Source organism: Pseudoliparis swirei, chromosome 13, assembly GCF_029220125.1.
Source record: "Pseudoliparis swirei isolate HS2019 ecotype Mariana Trench chromosome 13, NWPU_hadal_v1, whole genome shotgun sequence".
Taxonomy (NCBI): Eukaryota; Metazoa; Chordata; class Actinopteri; order Perciformes; family Liparidae; genus Pseudoliparis; species Pseudoliparis swirei.
The window spans coordinates 14,866,936-14,886,436 of record NC_079400.1 but is presented as its reverse complement, the minus strand read 5'-3'; the positions used below and the strand labels follow the sequence as shown (position 1 = coordinate 14,886,436).

General features: G+C 47.3%; 2 protein-coding genes across 3 annotated transcripts in view; both read right to left on the bottom strand.

Moving 5' to 3' along the window:
* LOC130203340 (RNA binding protein fox-1 homolog 3-like) overlaps positions 1-19,501 on the bottom strand; it is a 178,728-nt gene that overhangs the window by 95,528 nt on the left and 63,699 nt on the right. The gene's annotated exons all lie outside the window — the stretch shown is intronic.
* Positions 12,236-13,284, bottom strand: LOC130203341 (periaxin-like; the record flags this gene model as incomplete). Its single annotated transcript, XM_056429427.1, has 2 exons — positions 12,236-12,812; positions 12,953-13,284. Coding segments are annotated over 2 exons (909 nt in total), but the record flags the coding sequence as incomplete, so codon positions are not given.

Here is a 19,501-nt window from a genome sequence, read left to right as displayed (position 1 = left end):
TCATCTTCTAACGGCACGATTACAGACTACACCCCCCCCCCCCCCATTCATTGCATGACCCGGTCCAACACAGTCCAACCAGTCCTGTCAAGTCCAAGCCACACCAACCCAGTCCAACCAAGTCCAACCCAGTCCAACCAGTCCAACCAAGTCCAACCCAGTCCAACCAGTCCAGTCAAGTCCAATCCAGTCCAACCAGTCCAACCAAGTCCATCCCAGTCCAACCCAGTCCAACCAAGTCCAACCCAGTCCAACCAAGTCCAACCAAGTCCATCCCAGTCCAACCCAGTCCAGTCAAGTCCAACCCAGTCCAACCCAGTCCAACCAAGTCCAACCCAGTCCAACCAGTCCAGTCAAGTCCAACCCAGTCCAACCAAGTCCAACCCAGTCCAACCAGTCCAACCAAGTCCAACCAGTCCAACCAGTCCAGTCAAGTGCAACCCAGTCCAACCAAGTCCAACCCAGTCCAACCAGTCCGGCCTCCCTTCACACAGGAGGTTTGTCTCTCCCTCTTCTTTGCCTCTAACCCTGCAGCGCGAGGGGCTTCATTCATAAACACACATGTATAAGTGTCTGTGGCTCTGGGGGAGAGCAGCTAGTCGGGCTCCATCCCCCCCCCCCCCCCCCCTGGTCCATGTCAGTGTTGGGGGTAACGCATGTATGTGCTTAAGGACAGTCTCCATGTCTAATGAAAGGGGGGCGGGGGGGGAGCCTGGAGTACAACAACAACACAACAAAAGCGTACACAGTGAGTTGGGTTGGTTCCAACACCATGAAGTCAATGGTTCTGGTTCCTTATGATCTGGGTTATATGTGAGATCTTGATGGTTAAGAAAAGCAGCCTTTTCACGAGACCCCCCCCCCTCTCTCTCTCCGTCTCCATCAGGGTGTAATCCCTGACCTCTTCATAGTGGGGATGATATAAATCTCAGGTACTGGTCAGGACATCTATTATGAATGAGACGCACACGCTGCTGCTGCTGCTGCTGCTGCTGGCTCTGGTAATGGATGGGCTGGACCCAAGGATGGACACACACACACACGCACGCACACACACACACACACACACACACACACTCAGAGGCCCAGGATGACGGCCAGGTTGGAGACGATAGAGCTGACAGATCCTGCAGGGCCTGTCCGACTTGTTTCTCGTTAACGGGGGGGGGGGGGGGGGGATAGATGGGCTTGATATGGAAGGAGTCTTTTGAGGCTCACAGTGTTTCTTCGTCTATAAAGCTGTTCTGCTCTGTACATTTACATTTACATATTCATTTTTCTCTCCGTTTGTGTAAAGTAAGCTCTTTTCAGTGTTCAGTTAACACAACCACGAGTGTCTTACTGGAAGTGAGGCTATCAGTGCGACTACATAACTTTCACTTTATTTTGTGGGGAAAAAAAGAAACAATAGGTGTGTGTCTCCAATTTTCCATTTGTTCCATGTTCTCCATAACGGGCCTCGCTCACACACATGGTGCACTGAGGCAGTACAGGGTGTGTGTGTGTGAATGAGATATGATGGAGATGAATGCGCCGGCTCCCATCAGTCAGAGGGACGCCATGCATCACGTACATCTAACACACGCTCCCTAACACACGCTCCATAATGCACGCTCCCTAACACACGCTCTCTAACACACGCTCCCTAACACACTCTCTCTAACACACACTCCCTAACACACTCTCTCTAACGCACGCTCCCTAACACACGCTCCCTAACACACGCTCCATAATGCACGCTCCCTAACACACGCTCTCTAACACACGCTCCCTAACACACTCTCTCTAACGCACGCTCCCTAACACACTCTCCCTAACACACGCTCCCTAACACACTCTCCCTAACACACGCTCCCTAACACACGCTCTCTAACGCACGCTCTCTAACGCACGCTCCCTAACGCACGCTCTCTAACGCACGCTCCCTAACACACGCTCCCTAACACACTCTCCCTAACGCACGCTCCCTAACGCACGCTCTCTAACGCACGCTCCCTAACACACTCTCTCTAACGCACACTCTCTAACACACGCTCCCTAACACACGCTCTCTAACACACGCTCCCTAACACACACTCTCTAACACACGCTCCCTAACACACGCTCCCTAACACACTCTCTCTAACACACGCTCTCTAACGCCATCTCCCTAACACACTCTCTCTAACGCACACTCTCTAACACACGCTCCCTAACACACACTCTCTAACACACGCTCCCTAACACACACTCCCTAACACACTCTCTCTAACACACGCTCTCTAACGCCATCTCCCTAACACACTCTCTCTAACGCACGCTCTCTAACACACGCTCCCTAACACACACTCTCTAACACACGCTCCCTAACACACGCTCCCTAACACACTCTCCCTAACACACGTTCCCTAACACACTCTCCCTAACACACGCTCCCTAACACACGCTCCCTTACACACTCTCCCTAACACACTCTCCCTAACACACGCTCCCTAACACACGCTCTCTAACACACTCTCTCTAACACACTCTCCCTAACACACTCTCCCTAACACACGCTCCCTAACACACGCTCTCTAACACACGCTCTCTAACACACGCTCCCTAACACACGCTCTCTAATGCACGCTCCCTAACACACTCTCTCTAACACACACTAATTAAATGAGTATCTTTGCTTGCTGCTCATTATTCTACTCTTTAGGGGCATCGGCCTGAACACAACCACAGGAGACAGACAGCCAGCATCCGATGCCAAGGACAGCCCTTCACTTTGATTGGCTCCTGGCTAAGTACTGGTGTCATTCGCTGGCTGTTGTCAGAAGTTACTGTTGAATGATGACCATAAACAATGTGGATAATATTTCACTGGACACATTTGAGATGTAACACCTCGGTGGCCAGCGGCTATTGTTATGAAGCATTTAGATTTAATGTGGATCGGTTATGCAGGGGAAAAAAAGTGTTGAGTATTTAGTTTTATTGAACGTGTGCTTCAAATGAACAACATCTTGTTTACATGAACAATAAAGCCTTCAATAAGAGTTGCAGCTCTCCAAGTTGGACCAGTTGTTGGCGCGACAGGAAAAGGCTGGAAAACTGTGCAATATAATTATTAGGAAATATTCAAAGTTGACCTATATGTTTAAAGAATAGATTAAAAGAGTTGGAGGTAGGTTCACAGCTGGTTGTAGATGTTTTCTTTGACTGAGGTATGTGCACCTGTGTGAACTGGGTTATGATGACTTGAGACTTAGTTTTATTCATGCTGTGATCTAAAATATTATCTTTTTTAAATTGTTTTATATAAATATATATATATATATATAAATATATTATATATATATATATATATATATATATTGTCCGTCACTATTTTATGTTGTATTGTCTGAAACTGTGTGTAATGGTCTGCTGCTGCTGTCTGGGCCGGGGCGCTCTGGTAAAGGAGAGATGTTTAACACAATGAGGCATTTCCTGGTTAAATAAATGAAAAAAGGAAAATAATAGATAAGTAAAAATAACCAGCCGTCATACTTTAGTTGTGTCACTGGGTTCCATGTGAAATACATAGCCGGCCCGTACGGGCTGCTATACGATGACACAGGGGCTCACTGTGAAGGAGAGCAGCGTCTGACACGAGAGAGATCACAACCGGGGAGGCCGAGCACACGAACACGGGAACAGATCCACACACTGATCCCTGGGTTGAAAGAGCATATCTCTCTGCGCTGTAATTCACATTCATAATTCATGCTGCGCAAAAAAGAAGAAGAAGTGAGCCAGAGTGCACTTCAGAGGAGACGCAGCGTGCTCCTCGCTGGGCGGAGGCCAGGAGGTGGAGGAGATGACTCAGAGCGGAGCCTGACAGAGGGGTTAAAGAAAAGTAGATCCCAGAGCAGAGTGAGGAAGCACATCTCTCTGCTGGCTGTGAGCCGGCTCCATGAATAACCGGCTCAATATCCCAAAGATCTGAACCACTCAGCGCTTCGTGTTCTCGCGGTCCCGGAGACCACGGAGGTAAATTACAGCGAGGCATGTGGACAGGTTCATCATGCTCAGCCGCCGCTACGGGGACTGCAGCTGGAATTGGTATCAAACAAACACGCTCGACCCAATTTGGTAATTTTATTGGCCTGACAGATTGATGCATCGCGGCAATCCCTCACTCCTTCAAGCCGCGGGTATTGATCACGCTCCGCCTTCCATTAGGGGGGCGGGAGAACAAAACCCCATCGGAAAGCTTTTGGATCCATAAAACGAGGAGCAGCAGTTATCCAGCGTGCAATGAGGAGGTCAACCTCTAACTCCCTCCTCTTTCATTATCTTTGTGTAACTCTGCTATTATTCTGTTAATACTCTTTTTATGCTCAGTCGCCGGCTCACTAAGTATTCTTAGTTTTTACTGTGCTCTGCCACCGCCATATAAAGGGGGCCGTCATGTCTTCATTTATTGTATTTGCAGCATTTAATATGGATTTATTACACTCAGGAGTCAGTTTATTAGGGGCCACCTAGCGCACGCCGCTGTGTGTGATCCTGAAGCCTGCTGTCACCGCCTGGCCACGCCCCCTCCGACACGGATGCACACGCCCCTTAGTGCCTGTATGAGACTCACAGGACTTTTACCAAATTCCCCGCCCACTCCTCCTCTCTACCTCCATCTGCCTGATGGATCATGGAGGTCTGGATCATGGTCCATGTCTACTTCCAACATTCATACGCTCTGTCATACTCATTGAATGTGTTGTAACTCTGTAATGATTCCTTCTGGTCACATGACATCTATTGTTCTGTCCATCCTGGAGAGGGATCCTCCTCTCTCGCTCTCCTGAAGGGTTCTTCCCTTTTTTCCCCATAAAGGTTTTTTTTCTATTTTTCTCGGGAGTTGTTCCTTATCCGATGTGAGGTCAAAGGTCAGGGATGTCGTATGTGATGTCGTATGTGTAAAGCCCTCTGAGGGGAGTTTGTGATTTGTGATATTCGGCTATATAAAATAAACTGAAGTGAATTGAACAGCTTGACTGGTTATTTCATTTAGTTAGTTTTGCTACGCGGCTCAACAGGAATAAGGATATATCGTGTTATTAAGTAGAGACACAGTCGCTTGATGAGGTCGACGGTGTCCTGCAGCTCGTTGTTGCTCGACACAATTTTCAGTTCAATAAGTTATGAACTTCATTTTGTGCATTGCAGTGTAAGCTGTTGTTTTCAGGTCAGTGTAATAGCTTTTCGAGGAAGTTTTTGTCCCTATGAAGTAGCCATAAAATAACCGTTTTTCATGTGCCTCTGCTACAAGAGAGTCTTCCAGCTTCTCCAGTTTTATTACACCGTCGTAGAACACTTTGGGCCCATTGTCACCATCTTGTGTATTAAAGTCCCAATATGAAGAACCTTTAAATGCTCTTCTCTTTACCTCCGCCCCTTTATGAGGGTGGATCTATTCATCTGTACGGTCTCTGTGGTGAGCAAATTAAAGTGTTACATCATCACAGCCCTCCTCTCTTTACATCCACATGTACGAACGACTCTGCTGGGAGGGGAGGAGGAGGAGGGGAGAGGTCCTGCAGAAGCCTGCAGATATCTTCCCTCTCTTCCCCATCGCCTAATACGATCTCGCTTGATAGATGCGAGCTGGTGCATATCTTTCGATTTGGAAATGATTCATGAAAATCTGAAAATCCCCCTTCAGATGAATCGGCGTGCGGCAACACAATTTGAGTGGGCTGCCAGACTGATTCACATTTTAAGTACAATTAGTGATTAATAAGGGTCATTTTCTGTGTGTCGTGCACACACATCTCTCTCCCTGCAGTGCTCTGATCTGATTGCCGTTTCAGGCGATAGATCAGCAGTGAAGCGGTGGCCTAATATTATCAGATTAATTCAATTAATATAATCTCATTTCCTCTTAAGTGCTGCCGCACTAATTAGGTATGGAGAGACGCAGGGCACAGACCACCCACAGGTTAGCAACGCATGCAGAGTGTGTGTGCGTGTGTATGTGTGTGCCAAATGTGCAAAAAGCAGATGCATTTGTAAGTGTGTTTATATCGAAAACAAGCGCGCCCGAGTGCACGACACGTGCGCTTTCACACACATGCACCCACACACACATTGATAGGACCCGCACAGATGAAGCAATATCTGGAGGCTGGTGTAATTAGGGCCAATTCAATTGGACTCTGATACTTCATTATACACCTGCCAACAACACCAGCGATTGATAGCCATATTTTCTCTCTCCATTTCTTTTTGCTCGCTCATTAATGGCGCGGAATTAATGAAAATGGCTCTGAGTGGCCTCACTGCTGGAGGACAGCGTTCACGCGGCACAGTCTGCGTGTATGTGTATGTGTATGTGTGTGTGTGTGTGTGTGTGAACTTTTCACCCGAGGGGTCTTAAACACACTGTTTTTTAATGAAACAAAAGGCTTTCACACGTATGACGTGTTCATACACACACACACACACACACACACACACACATTGAAGCACCTGGAGGAAATATTGGATATGGAAAGGCTAGGCAACACGTATTTTCTCTTTTGTGAATACCATGTTTTATGATATTTAAAGCCCCATAATGGAGTTTATCCCTTGGATCGCCCCTTCAGTTTTGGAGGTATTTAACGTTTACTTCAGTGTCGTAAATACCCAGTTACGATAGATGCAGCCTCGCATACACTTGTATTGATGACCAGACGAAGTCAGAAACCAAGAAATGATGTCAACCGATAAGCTAAGAATATTCAAAGATTTTACATAAATATGACTGCATAGTTTTATTCATTGTGATATCGGAGATGAATGCTAACATAACCAAAAGAATGACAACATTTAGTTTAGATGAAATACCGATCGTGTTTTCAGCCTATATACGTTGTTTTCTAAATGTTTGAATGTGGAGTACGTGTGATCAAATACAATATTGTTGACAACACCAAAAAGCTACATATTCATAATTTACATTGGAACGTGTATGTTAGGATCTGTGTGTTTCCTGTTTTATGTTGAAGTCCCTGTCTCGTTTCCTGTTTCCCTGCTCTTCCCTCCCTGTGCTTGTCTGTTTCTTTCCTGATTGTTTCCAGCCACGCCCTGATTGTTTCCACCTGTGTCTTGTTCCCCTGTGTATTTAATCTGTGTCTTTCTGTTTGTCTGGTGTCGGATCGTCCTTTTTGTTCCTGTGGTGTTCGTCCGTGTTTCTGTCCTGGAAATAAAGCTGATTTCTCGTGAAACTACGGCTGCGTTTGGGTCCTCCACATCGCACCATAACAGACAAGCACAGGGAGGGAAGAGCAGGGAAACAGGAAACGAGACAGGGACTTTAACATAAAACAGGAAACACACAGATCCTAACAGTGTAACAAGAGACTTCGCTTGCTTCGCTCTTATACTGTAGCTGCGAGCGTGGAGTGGCACTTTATGACATTGCGTAATCACTGCCAGAAAGCAGGTCGAAGTACATCTGCCCCGGATCGGGCGGCCCCAGAATCCTACATAGCGGAGTTATTTCCCAACAGACCCCCGATGGCAATGGCGGAGGCGCAAATCGCCATATTAAAAGTCATTGTAGCGGCACAATTTTTTTCAAGCTGTTATTTTAAGGTACAATTGTTGCATAATGTTACTTTAAGGATTTACTCCCAAACCCTGGAGCCCCTCAGGTCGGTTCGGGTAAGACCTGAACAAAGGAGACTATTGGTCTCTTTTCCTTTTCTAGTGTGGAGCTCCAACTAGAACGAGATATGAACACTTTGGGTTGACTCGAGCCACCGGTGTTCCAGGCTGATCGGATGTGGCAGAGATCCCATGAGATGTGGCGACAGCGATAACAATGGGAGTGCGTCAATGGGGGAAGCCTACAGGTGGAACAGGCTGTTGGTACATCTGTCTACGACCCATTCCTTGGAGAGCAGGATGGATGATCTCAGAGCCAGGATCAGACCCTAACAGGACCCGGGAGACCAGGGGGGTGTCCTCTGAGGAGCGGGGACCGGGCCAGTTGCCGGACCTTCAGAGTTGTTGTGTGGACGGAGCAGAGGAGTCCGTCTGTGTGGGTGTATCACCACTCAGATACTGGAGCTGCATGGTGTTCTGACAGTTCTGGACCGGGTACCTGGACCCTGGCCTCCTCTGGACTGGGCATTATGGCTAGAAGGAGCAATTTTCTCCTTCTAAGGAGGGTTATAAAGCAATCTGTCCACGTTCAAGTGCTTTAGGTAACGCGGCTTTAGGTAATGCGGCTTTAGGTAATGCCGCTTTAGGTAACGTGGCTTTAGGTAACGCCGCTTTAGGTAACGTGGCTTTAGGTAATGCGGCTTTAGGTAACGTGGCTTTAGGTAATGCGGCTTTAGGTAACGTGGCTTTAGGTAACGCGGCTTTAGATAATGCGGCTTTAGGTAATGCCGCTTTAGGTAACGTGGCTTTAGGTAATGCGGCTTTAGGTAACGCGGCTTTAGGTAACGCCGCTTTAGGTAACGCCGCTTTAGGTAACGCCGCTTTAGGTAACGCCGCTTTAGGTAACGCGGCTTTAGGTAACGCGGCTTTAGGTAACGCCGCTTTAGGTAACGCGGCTTTAGGTAACGCGCTTTAGGTAACGCGCTTTAGGTAACGCGCTTTAGGTAACGCGCTTTAGGTAACGCGCTTTAGGTAACGCCGCTTTAGGTAACGCGCTTAGGTAACGCCGCTTTAGGTAACGCCGCTTTAGGTAACGCGGCTTTAGGTAACGCCGCTTTAGGTAACGCCGCTTTAGGTAACGCCGCTTTAGGTAACGCCGCTTTAGGTAACGCGGCTTTAGGTAACGCGGCTTTAGGTAACGCCGCTTTAGGTAACGCGGCTTTAGGTAATGCGGCTTTAGGTAACGCCGCTTTAGGTAACGCGGCTTTAGGTAACGCGAGGTAACGACGCTTTAGGTAACGCCGCTTTAGGTAACGCGGCTTTAGGTAACGCGGCTTTAGGTAACGCGGCTTTAGGTAACGCCGCTTTAGGTAACGCGGCTTTAGGTAACGCGGCTTTAGGTAACGCGGCTTTAGGTAACGCGGCTTTAGGTAACGCCGCTTTAGGTAACGCGGCTTTAGGTAACGCGGCTTTAGGTAACGCGGCTTTAGGTAACGCCGCTTTAGGTAACGCCGCTTTAGGTAACGACGCTTTAGGTAATGCGGCTTTAGGTAACGCCGCTTTAGGTAACGCGGCTTTAGGTAACGCGGCTTTAGGTAACGCCGCTTTAGGTAACGCCGCTTTAGGTAACGCGGCTTTAGGTAACGCCGCTTTAGGTAACGCCGCTTTAGGTAACGCGGCTTTAGGTAACGCGGCTTTAGGTAACGCGGCTTTAGGTAACGCCGCTTTAGGTAACGCTTTAGGTAACGCGGCTTTAGGTAACGCCGCTTTAGGTAACGCCGCTTTAGGTAACGCCGCTTTAGGTAATGCGGCTTTAGGTAACGCGGCTTTAGGTAACGCGGCTTTAGGTAATTCGGCTTTAGGTAACGCGGCTTTAGGTAACGCCGCTTTAGGTAATGCCGCTTTAGGTAATGCGGCTTAGGTAACGCGCTTTTAGGTAACGCGCTTTAGGTAACGCGGCTTTAGGTAACGCGCTTTAGGTAACGCTTTAGGTAACGCGGCTTTAGGTAACGCGGCTTTAGGTAATGCGGCTTTAGGTAACGCGGCTTTAGGTAACGCGGCTTTAGGTAACGCGGCTTTAGGTAACGCGCTTTAGGTAACGCGCTTTAGGTAACGCTTTAGGTAACGCGCTTTAGGTAACGCCGCTTTAGGTAACGCGCTTTAGGTAACGCGCTTTAGGTAACGCCGCTTTAGGTAACGCTCGCCAGGTAACGCCTTTAGGTAACGCCGCTTTAGGTAACGCCGCTTTAGGTAACGCGCTTTAGGTAACGCGCTTAGGTAACGCCGCTTTAGGTAACGCGCTTTAGGTAACGCCGCTTAGGTAACGCCGCTTAGGTAACGCGCTTTAGGTAACGCCGCTTTAGGTAACGCTGCTTTAGGTAACGCGCTTTAGGTAACGCCTTTAGGTAACGCGCTTTAGGTAACGCCGCTTTAGGTAACGCGCTTTAGGTAACGCGCTTTAGGTAACGCGCTTTAGGTAACGCGCTTTAGGTAACGCCGCTTTAGGTAACGCCGATAGGTAACGCGGCTTTAGGTAACGCGCTTTAGGTAACGCCGCTTTAGGTAACGCGCTTTAGGTAACGCGCTTTAGGTAACGCGTTTTAGGTAACGCCGCTTTAGGTAACGCGGCTTTAGGTAACGCCGCTTTAGGTAACGCGCTTTAGGTAACGCGCTTTAGGTAACGCCTTAGGTAACGCTTTAGGTAACGCGCTTTAGGTAACGCGCTTTAGGTAACGCGGCTTTAGGTAACGCCGCTTAGGTAACGCGCTTTAGGTAACGCGCTTTAGGTAACGCCGCTTTAGGTAACGCTTTAGGTAACGCCGCTTTAGGTAACGCGTTTAGGTAACGCGCTTTAGGTAACGCCGCTTTAGGTAACGCCGCTTTAGGTAACGCGGCTTTAGGTAACGCGGCTTTTAGGTAACGCGCTTTAGGTAACGCGCTTTAGGTAACGCGCTTTAGGTAACGCGCTTTAGGTAACGCCTTTAGGTAACGCGCTTTAGGTAACGCGGCTTAGGTAACGCCGCTTAGGTAACGCGCTTTAGGTAACGCGCTTTAGGTACGCTTTAGGTAACGCCGCTTAGGTAACGCGCTTTAGGTAACGCTTTAGGTAACGCCGCTTTAGGTAACGCGCTTTAGGTAACGCGCTTTAGGTAACGCGGCTTTAGGTAACGCGGCTTTAGGTAACGCGGCTTGAGGTAACGCGGCTCTAGGGAACGCGCTTTAGGTAACGCCGCTTTAGGTAACGCGCTTTAGGTAACGCGCTTAGGTAACGCCGCTTTAGGTAATGCGGCTTTAGGTAATGCGGCTTTAGGTAACGCGGCTTTAGGTAACGCGCTTTAGGTAACGCGCTTTAGGTAACGCCCGCTTAGGTAACGCGCTTTAGGTAACGCTGCTTTAGGTAACGCGCTTTAGGTAACGCGCTTTAGGTAACGCGCTTTAGGTAACGCGTTTAGGTAACGCCGCTTTAGGTAACGCCGCTTTAGGTAACGCGCTTTAGGTAACGCTTTAGGTAACGCTGCTTTAGGTAACGCTTTAGGTAACGCCGCTTTAGGTAACGCTTTAGGTAACGCCGCTTTAGGTAACGCGCTTTAGGTAACGCGCCTTAGGTAACGCCGCTTTAGGTAACGTGGCTTTAGGTAACGCCGCTTTAGGTAACGCCGCTTTAGGTAACGCCGCTTTAGGTAATGCGGCTTTAGGTAACGCCGCTTTAGGTAATGCGGCTTTAGGTAACGCCGCTTTAGGTAACGCGGCTTTAGGTAACGCGGCTTTAGGTAACGCTGCTTTAGGTAACGCCGCTTTAGGTAACGCTTAGGTAACGCCGCTTTAGGTAACGCCGCTTAGGTAACGCCGCTTTAGGTAACGCGCTTTAGGTACGCTTTAGGTAACGCGCTTTAGGTAACGCGCTTTAGGTAACGCTTTAGGTAACGCGCTTTAGGTAACGCGCTTTAGGTAACGCGCTTTAGGTAACGCGCTTTAGGTAACGCGGCTTTAGGTAACGCGCTTTAGGTAACGCGCTTAGGTAACGCTTTAGGTAACGCCGCTTTAGGTAACGCGCTTTAGGTAACGCGTTTTAGGTAACGCCGCCAGGTAACGCGTTTAGGTAACGCCGCTTTAGGTAACGCCGCCAGGTAACGCGCTTTAGGTAATGCGCTTTAAGTAACGCCGCTTTAGGCAACGCCGCTTTAGGTAACGACGCTTTTGGTAATGCGCTTTAGGTAACGCCGCCAGGTAATGCGGCTTTAGGTAACGCCGCTTTAGGTAACGCTTTTTAGGTAACGACGCTTAGGTAACGCGCTTTAGGTAACGCCGCTTTAGGTAACGCGCTTTAGGTAACGCTTTAGGCACGGCTTTAGGTAACGCCGCTTTAGGTAACGCGCTTTAGGTAACGCGCTTTAGGTAACGCCGCCAGGTAACGCGCTTAGGTAACGCCGCTTTAGGTAACGCGCTTTAGGTAACGCGCTTTAGGTAACGCCGCTTAGGTAACGCGCTTTAGGTAACGCGCTTTAGGTAACGCGCTTTAGGTAACGCCGCTTTAGGTAACGCGCTTAGGTAACGCCGCTTTAGGTAACGCCGCTTTAGGTAACGCGCTTTAGGTAACGCGGCTTTAGGTAACGCCGCTTAGGTAACGCGCTTTAGGTAATGCGGCTTTAGGTAACGCCGCTTTAGGTAACGCGGCTTTAGGTAACGCAGCTTTAGGTAACGCGGCTTTAGGTAACGCGGCTTTAGGTAACGCGGCTTTAGGTAACGCGGCTTTAGGTAACGCGGCTTTAGGTAACGCCGCTTTAGGTAATGCGGCTTTAGGTAACGCCGCTTTAGGTAACGCGGCTTTAGGTAACGCGGCTTTAGGTAATGCGGCTTTAGGTAACGCCGCTTTAGGTAACGTCGCTTTAGGTAACGCCGCTTTAGGTAACGACGCTTTAGGTAATGCGGCTTTAGGTAACGCCGCTTTAGGTAATGCGGCTTTAGGTAACGCCGCTTTAGGTAACGCCGCTTTAGGTAACGCCACTTTAGGTATCGCCGCTTTAGGTAACGCGGCTTTAGGTAACAACGCTTTAGGTAATGCGGCTTTAGGTAACGCCGCTTTAGGTAACAACGCTTTAGGTAATGCGGCTTTAGGTAACGCCGCTTTAGGTAACAACGCTTTAGGTAACGTGGCTTTAGGTAACGCCGCTTTAGGTAACGCCGCTTTAGGTAACGCCGCTTTAGGTAACGCGCTTTAGGTAACGCCGCTTTAGGTACGCGCTTTAGGTAACGCCGCTTAGGTAACGCGCTTTAGGTAACGCGTTTAGGTAACGCTTTAGGTAATGCCGCTTTAGGTAACGCAGCTTTAGGTAACGCCGCTTTAGGTAACGACGCTTTAGGTAATGCAGCTTTAGGTAACGCGGCTTTAGGTAACGCGGCTTTAGGTAACGCGGCTTTAGGTAATGCCGCTTTAGGTAACGCCGCTTTAGGTAACGCCGCTTTAGGTAACGACGCTTTAGGTAATGCAGCTTTAGGTAATGCGGCTTTAGGTAATGCGGCTTTAGGTAACGCCGCTTTAGGTAACGCCGCTTTAGGTAATGCGGCTTTAGGTAATGCGGCTTTAGGTAACGCCGCTTTAGGTAACGCCGCTTTAGGTAATGCGGCTTTAGGTAACGCAGCTTTAGGTAACGCAGCTTTAGGTAACGCGGCTTTAGGTAACGCGGCTTTAGGTAACGCCGCTTTAGGTAACGCCACTTTAGGTAACGCCGCTTTAGGTAACGCTGTTTAACTTAACGTCAATCGTCGTTTTAAGTAACGCCTTTTTAAGTTCTGCAAGTGTAACATAAGGCTGTTATGGTCAGTCAGTTTTGGGGCCTGCTCCTTGCCCCTTGGGCTTCGTGTCCTTCCTTTGCCGGTCTGGTGCCTCGCTGACGCCCTCTTCCCTTCTACTCTCTTGTGCCACCTTTTTAGATGTATTTTTGTTTACCTATATGTCGGGATATGTGTGTTTATGTTCAGTTCATTTGTCTTTTTATGTGCAGATTTAAATGCGTTGCATATTACTACCGAACCTCATTCAACACCCCTCACCCTCATGGAGTTGTCTCCGCTTTTTTTGTTATTGATAGATCAATAGACCCCCCAAAAAATGAAGAAAGACCGTAACATTGTAACGCTGTGTTACGTGAAGACGTTGTGTTTGCAGGACTTTTACTGTGAAGGGAAACAAAGTTTGTGACGTAGAAGTTAGAGGGAGTCCTTCTTGTGCTGCTGTATGATTTAGGGTCCTGAATGCTATGTGTTTATGTTGTACTGCTGTATAACAGCATGTTATTTCATACAGTGCACAGCTCCCTGGGGAAGCTCGCCCACCTCCATCCAAAAGTCTGTCAGACCTTCACCACAGATTATTCACACACTTCTTTTGGCATTCAGCCAGCTCCACAATCAGTAATCAGGCCTCTGGCTCACTGACAACTTCTAGAATATGTGTGCCTCTCTCGGGCCAACTCTCTGCCTGTAACAGGCCTGCAACATGCACGCTCGTACTACTTTCTTTTTTCATTTTTTTTCCCAGAACAATCATTATTTTAAGCCATGCTTTGAGATATCTCAACAGTCGTGGTCCCAGGAGTTTGTATTCTAATGACTTTCTCTTTAGCATCTGTAACATATTCTGTTAATACTAAATGTTCTCAAGAATTCATGAATGGATCACTGTGGAATGTGCAGGAGACATTCATGGTGTCCAGTGTTGACTCTGGTCCCCTTCCATGTGGTGCCACCATCAGACACACATTTAACTCCCAATATTCTTTGACAATAGTTTCCTTCATATAATTAAATTAGTTATGTAATCTTAAAAAGAAAAGAAGAAACAAAATCAATGTGTTGTGTGTTTTTTTCAAAGGTGTGTGATCTTTTGGATCAATAGGTGAGAGCGGTGGGGTTGCCAGATCAGAGAGGTGGGCTGTGCGAGGTTGCCAGAGTCAGGGATTTGATCCTCTTCACGGGGATAAAGTGCTGAGTTGTACATTTGCCTTCCCAAAAGCCCGCCTCGCAACGACCAATGGGCTTATCCGGTTTCACACGCATGAACAGACCGACACACACACTTCCCCGCTCCATCACACCCTCTGTACTCAACTGTTGTGTAAGTGTTTGTGTGGTCGGAAACACACTTTCTGTGTTTTGGCTCAAAGTCCCAAAAGTGCAACCGGTCTCCATAACAGCATTCTGACAGCTTGCACAGTTGCATGTTACACACACACACACATACACAGGCACACACACACACGCACACTCACACACACGCACACACACAGCCACATACACACTCACATACAGACACAGCCACACACACACATGCACACTCACACTCTCACACACACACAGACACACACACTCAGATACACACTCACATACATGCTCATGCACATACATATACACACACAAACACACACACTCACAGTCAAATACGCACAAACACACTCACACACGCACACACACAAACACACAAATGCACACACTCACATACACGCTCATGCATATACATACACACACGCACACACAAACTCACACATACACACACAGCAGCTAGCAACGGGGCCGGGTTAGCAATCATCTTAATTGCCACTGAATAATCTATGCAAATGAGGGTTAATTGAACCTATTGGAGGCATTTGGGGGACAATGGCTCCTAAAAAAAAGCTCCGTCAATTAACATCAATATTTGTCTTCCACCGGTGATTTAATTTACACCTTGTTCTGATGTTAATGACCACAATTAATGCTAATTAGCAGGGGAGGACGGGGTGGAACAGGGACGCGCTTGATTAGGCGTGTTCATGTGTATACACATCTATCATACACGGAGGTGTGTGTGTGTGTGTGTGTGTGTGATGAATAAAGTCAAAAACAAAACAAAAATCTACTGAGTAAGATGTGACGAAAAGGAATTAGCATATTAATGAAAAGACTTATCTAGACCAGGAGCCCCATGAACACTGCAGTACAAAGATGGACTCACGGGAAGGTGGTTGTCTCACACACACACACACACACACACACACATGCAAACACACACACAAACACACACACACATGCAAACACACGGTCCCTGTCAGTCAGAGGGTCTGGGGGTAAACTCTGGGGGTAATTACTCAGCGCCTCCTATCACTGGTAGAAAAGCCCCAGGCCACCCACCAGAAGTGTGTAACCTTAAACTAATGACAGCCGGGTCCTCCCGCGGCGCCCCGGGGGTCGTGACCCCTGACCCCGCGGCCTCCCACTACTGTACGCCGTCACATCACGGCGCCACTAACAAGCCGGCTTGTCGGCGTAACCTTTAACTGTACCGCCGTCCGGCTTCTCGAGACCTTTAGCGAACACGATAGCTGGAACCCCGGGCGCTTCACCCTGTGACCCCCCCGCCTCGTCCTCCTCGCTGAGCCCCACCTCCTCTTCCTCTCTCCATCCTCCTGTGCTCCGTCGTGTTACCAGCGGCCCTCTCTGTGATGTCCTCCTCTCTGCTGCTCCTCTGTACCTGCAGCTCTCCTCGTTTTTTTTTTTAACCTTTATTTAAGTCAACAAAAGATTTTCGCTCATTTCCGGGCAACTAAATTATTTTAAGTTCCTAGTTCTTCTTCATGGGAACAACAAGGTGACACATATTCCACTCCCAATCAATGAAAACAAAGCAACGAGGAAAGGACTCTGAGGAGCGAATGAAGCATCAGCGGAACATGGATGTAATATATCAAGACCTTATGTGAACTCTCACTTGAGCTTTGATGTCAACATGTGAAAGACAAATGTTCACAGTGTGTTACATGTTGCTTACCATTAAATATGAATATGCACTTTTACTGCACCAGCATCACACGCTGAGGGGTTCACAGTTCTTCAACATCTTTTATGAGTCATGAGAGAAAAATATGTTGTTGTTGTTGTTGTTGAAAAAAGTAAAGAGGGAGAACATGAACTGTCTCAACAGGGTCTGAGTCTGCTGCTCATCGTGAGGAGTTATCACAGGAGGGACCTCAAGGTGAAGGTAGATGATCGCATCCAACAGCGTGAACATAAGGACAGAAGAAGAAGAAGAAGAAGGAGGAGGAGGAGGAGAAGAAGAAGAAGAAGAAGGGAGGAGGAGGAGAAGGAGAAGAAGAAGAAGAAGAGAGGAGGAGAAGAAGAAGAAGAAGGAAAAGGAGGAGTAGACGGAGAAGAAGAAGAAGGAGAAGGAGGAATAGACGGAGAAGAAGAAGAAGGAGGAGGAGGAGGAGAAGAAGAAGAAGAAGAGGGGAGGAAAAGAAGGAGGAGGAGATGGAGAAGAAGAGGAAGGAGAGGGGAGGAGAAGAAGAAGAAGGAGGAGGAGGAGAAGTTGATAAGTAAGAATGAAGAAGAAGAAGAAAAAGAAGAAAAAGAGTGGAGGAGAAGAAGATGATGAAGAAGAAGATGGGAGGAAAAGTCAAAGCGGGATAAATAAATTAGGGATGAAAGTGAAGCACACACTTTAAGAAAGGGGGGATGAGGAAAGGAGGAGAAGACCTCTGCCCAATTACATTGTTCTTGTTTTAGAAAGTGGTACATGGGTGAAGAAAGATAATGAGAGGCAGAACGCGTGTGTATGTGTGTGTGCGTGTGTGTGTGTGTCTGTGTGTCTGTGTGTGTGTGTGTGTGTATGTGTGTGTGTGTGTGTGTGTACAGGTGAAAGAAAGACATTAGCGAAGCAGCTGTAACTTTGAGAGATGTAAAACATGTCCTGTGTGCACTCGGCCTCGGAGCAGACGCTCACCAAGGCTCGAGAACAACATGGAGGAGGGAGGGGAAGGGAGGAGGAGGGAGGAGGAGGGAGGAGGAGGGAGGAGGAGGAGGGAGGAGGGGGCCGACGGGAGGACGGAGAACACAGAGAACACAGAGAACACGGAGGACACAATGTATCCACACACACCGTGTAGGACAGGTTCATTGATAATGAATGTGTGTTTTCCAACTATTTCCTCGTGGTGTGATGTTTTCATGGTTCTGTTCACTGGCTTTAGAAAAGTTCAACTTATTTAAAAATATATAATATATATATATATTATATATATATATAATATATATATATAAAGTAGATATAATCTATATACATATATTTTATATATATACATATATACATATATATATATATATATGAATAATATTTGTCTTACGATGTTACAGAAAAACTTGACCGCTATGTTTTTCTCACTCCTGACCCGAACACCTCAAACCATGCAGGTTAATGTAACACCGGTAAACCTCTCCATCCATCTAATTGTATTCTTTGTTTTTAATGGAACAAAGCAATGTTAATTTATCATTGTTGGTTTTTTTTAATCAACAATAACGAATCCATTTATTTGCATTTATTATGAACCCTGGACAGACCTGAGGACTTTTCACATCTTTTTAGTTTTTAATTTGGTTTCTATTGTTGCTCTGGAGCCAGAGATTCACCCTGTATAATATTCATTTGTTGCCGTACCGGTCGTGTGAATGAGTGATGCACTGACTCTAACAACGGGTTGAAAATAATAAAATCAGAACAATTTTACTGGAACAAAGTTATTTTTTCGTAAACTTAAATGTTTCCATAAATCTGTCATTCTACTTAAATTATTTGGGACATCTGGAGTCACATCAGCTGCAGAGGAGAAGTCAGAAAGGAGCTGCTGGTGCGTCTGTGGCGGGGTGGAGCCTCAAGGGGGCGGAGCCTCAGAGAGGTGACGCTCATCAATGAAATGCATCTGAGGACGACGTCATCGAGGGAAGTCGTGAGAGTATTACCGTACGTCTGCGTCGTCAATCAAATATGTTGCATCTACCTCAATGAACCTCTTGATACGCCCCGATGACCCAACAGGTGCATGCTGGGTAACGTGATGCTACATGCTAACAGGGCGGGTCCTCTGTGGCCACTGACCAGCCGTCCTGCTCACAGCGGGTCACAGAAGAGGAGTGAGCGTGAGTGCTGAAGCTTTATTGCTGTTTCTATGAGGAGTGACAGGTTGTTTAAATATTGATCTATTAATTTTAATTATTTGGCTTAATACTGCGTGTGCCCTCCATGGAGTCCAGAGCGCATTCAGTTTCCTGCTGATTGTTCTGACGTCTTTGTTGATTAATGCCAGTGAGGATGACAGTTTATCAGTTTATTAGTTATTTAGTCAAATTAAAACTCATATATGGACAATATAAACTACATTGAAAGGCGGCGTAGAAGAAGTAACATGTTTAAATCAAGCAACACATGTGTTCAGTTGTTGTAGTGCAGTCATCATGTGCACTTTCTCTGAAGCTCCCTTCATCCTCTCTCCTCCTCCTCCTCCTCTTCCTCTTCCTCCCTCGGCTGCAGTTGAACTCATTAGCTTCACTCCTGTCTTGAAAAGCATCAGCCGAGAAGCCTCCGGTCCAGACAGATTACAGAGTGCGTACAACCAACGTACAGTAGTGCACCAGCCGCTGCTGTGTGTGTGTGTGTGTGTGTGTGTGTATGTGTGTGTGTGTCTGTGTGTGTGTACAGGTGAGTGCCCTCTCCTAAAAGCTGATTAAAGCGCTACGACTGCTGCAGCAGGATGCTGATGATGTTAGGCAGCAAAGCTTTTTGAAGCTTCCTCCGCCTCTCACACACTCACACACTCACACACACACACACACACACACACACACGCTCACACACTCACACACACACACAGCAAAGGGAAACAATGCAAACATGCTCAACCCGTGGAATCCATAAGCGTCCATGTTTAGTGGTTATTGGTTGGAGCGTGTCATAACTGAATGTTGGAATGTAAACACATATTTACTGGAGGTTTACATTAAAAACTCAGATTTATATTTATTTATTGTTTTATCACGAGCACAAGAGACCCATGGTGAGGGTAAAAAAAAAGATACCATGATGAAACTTCCCCAT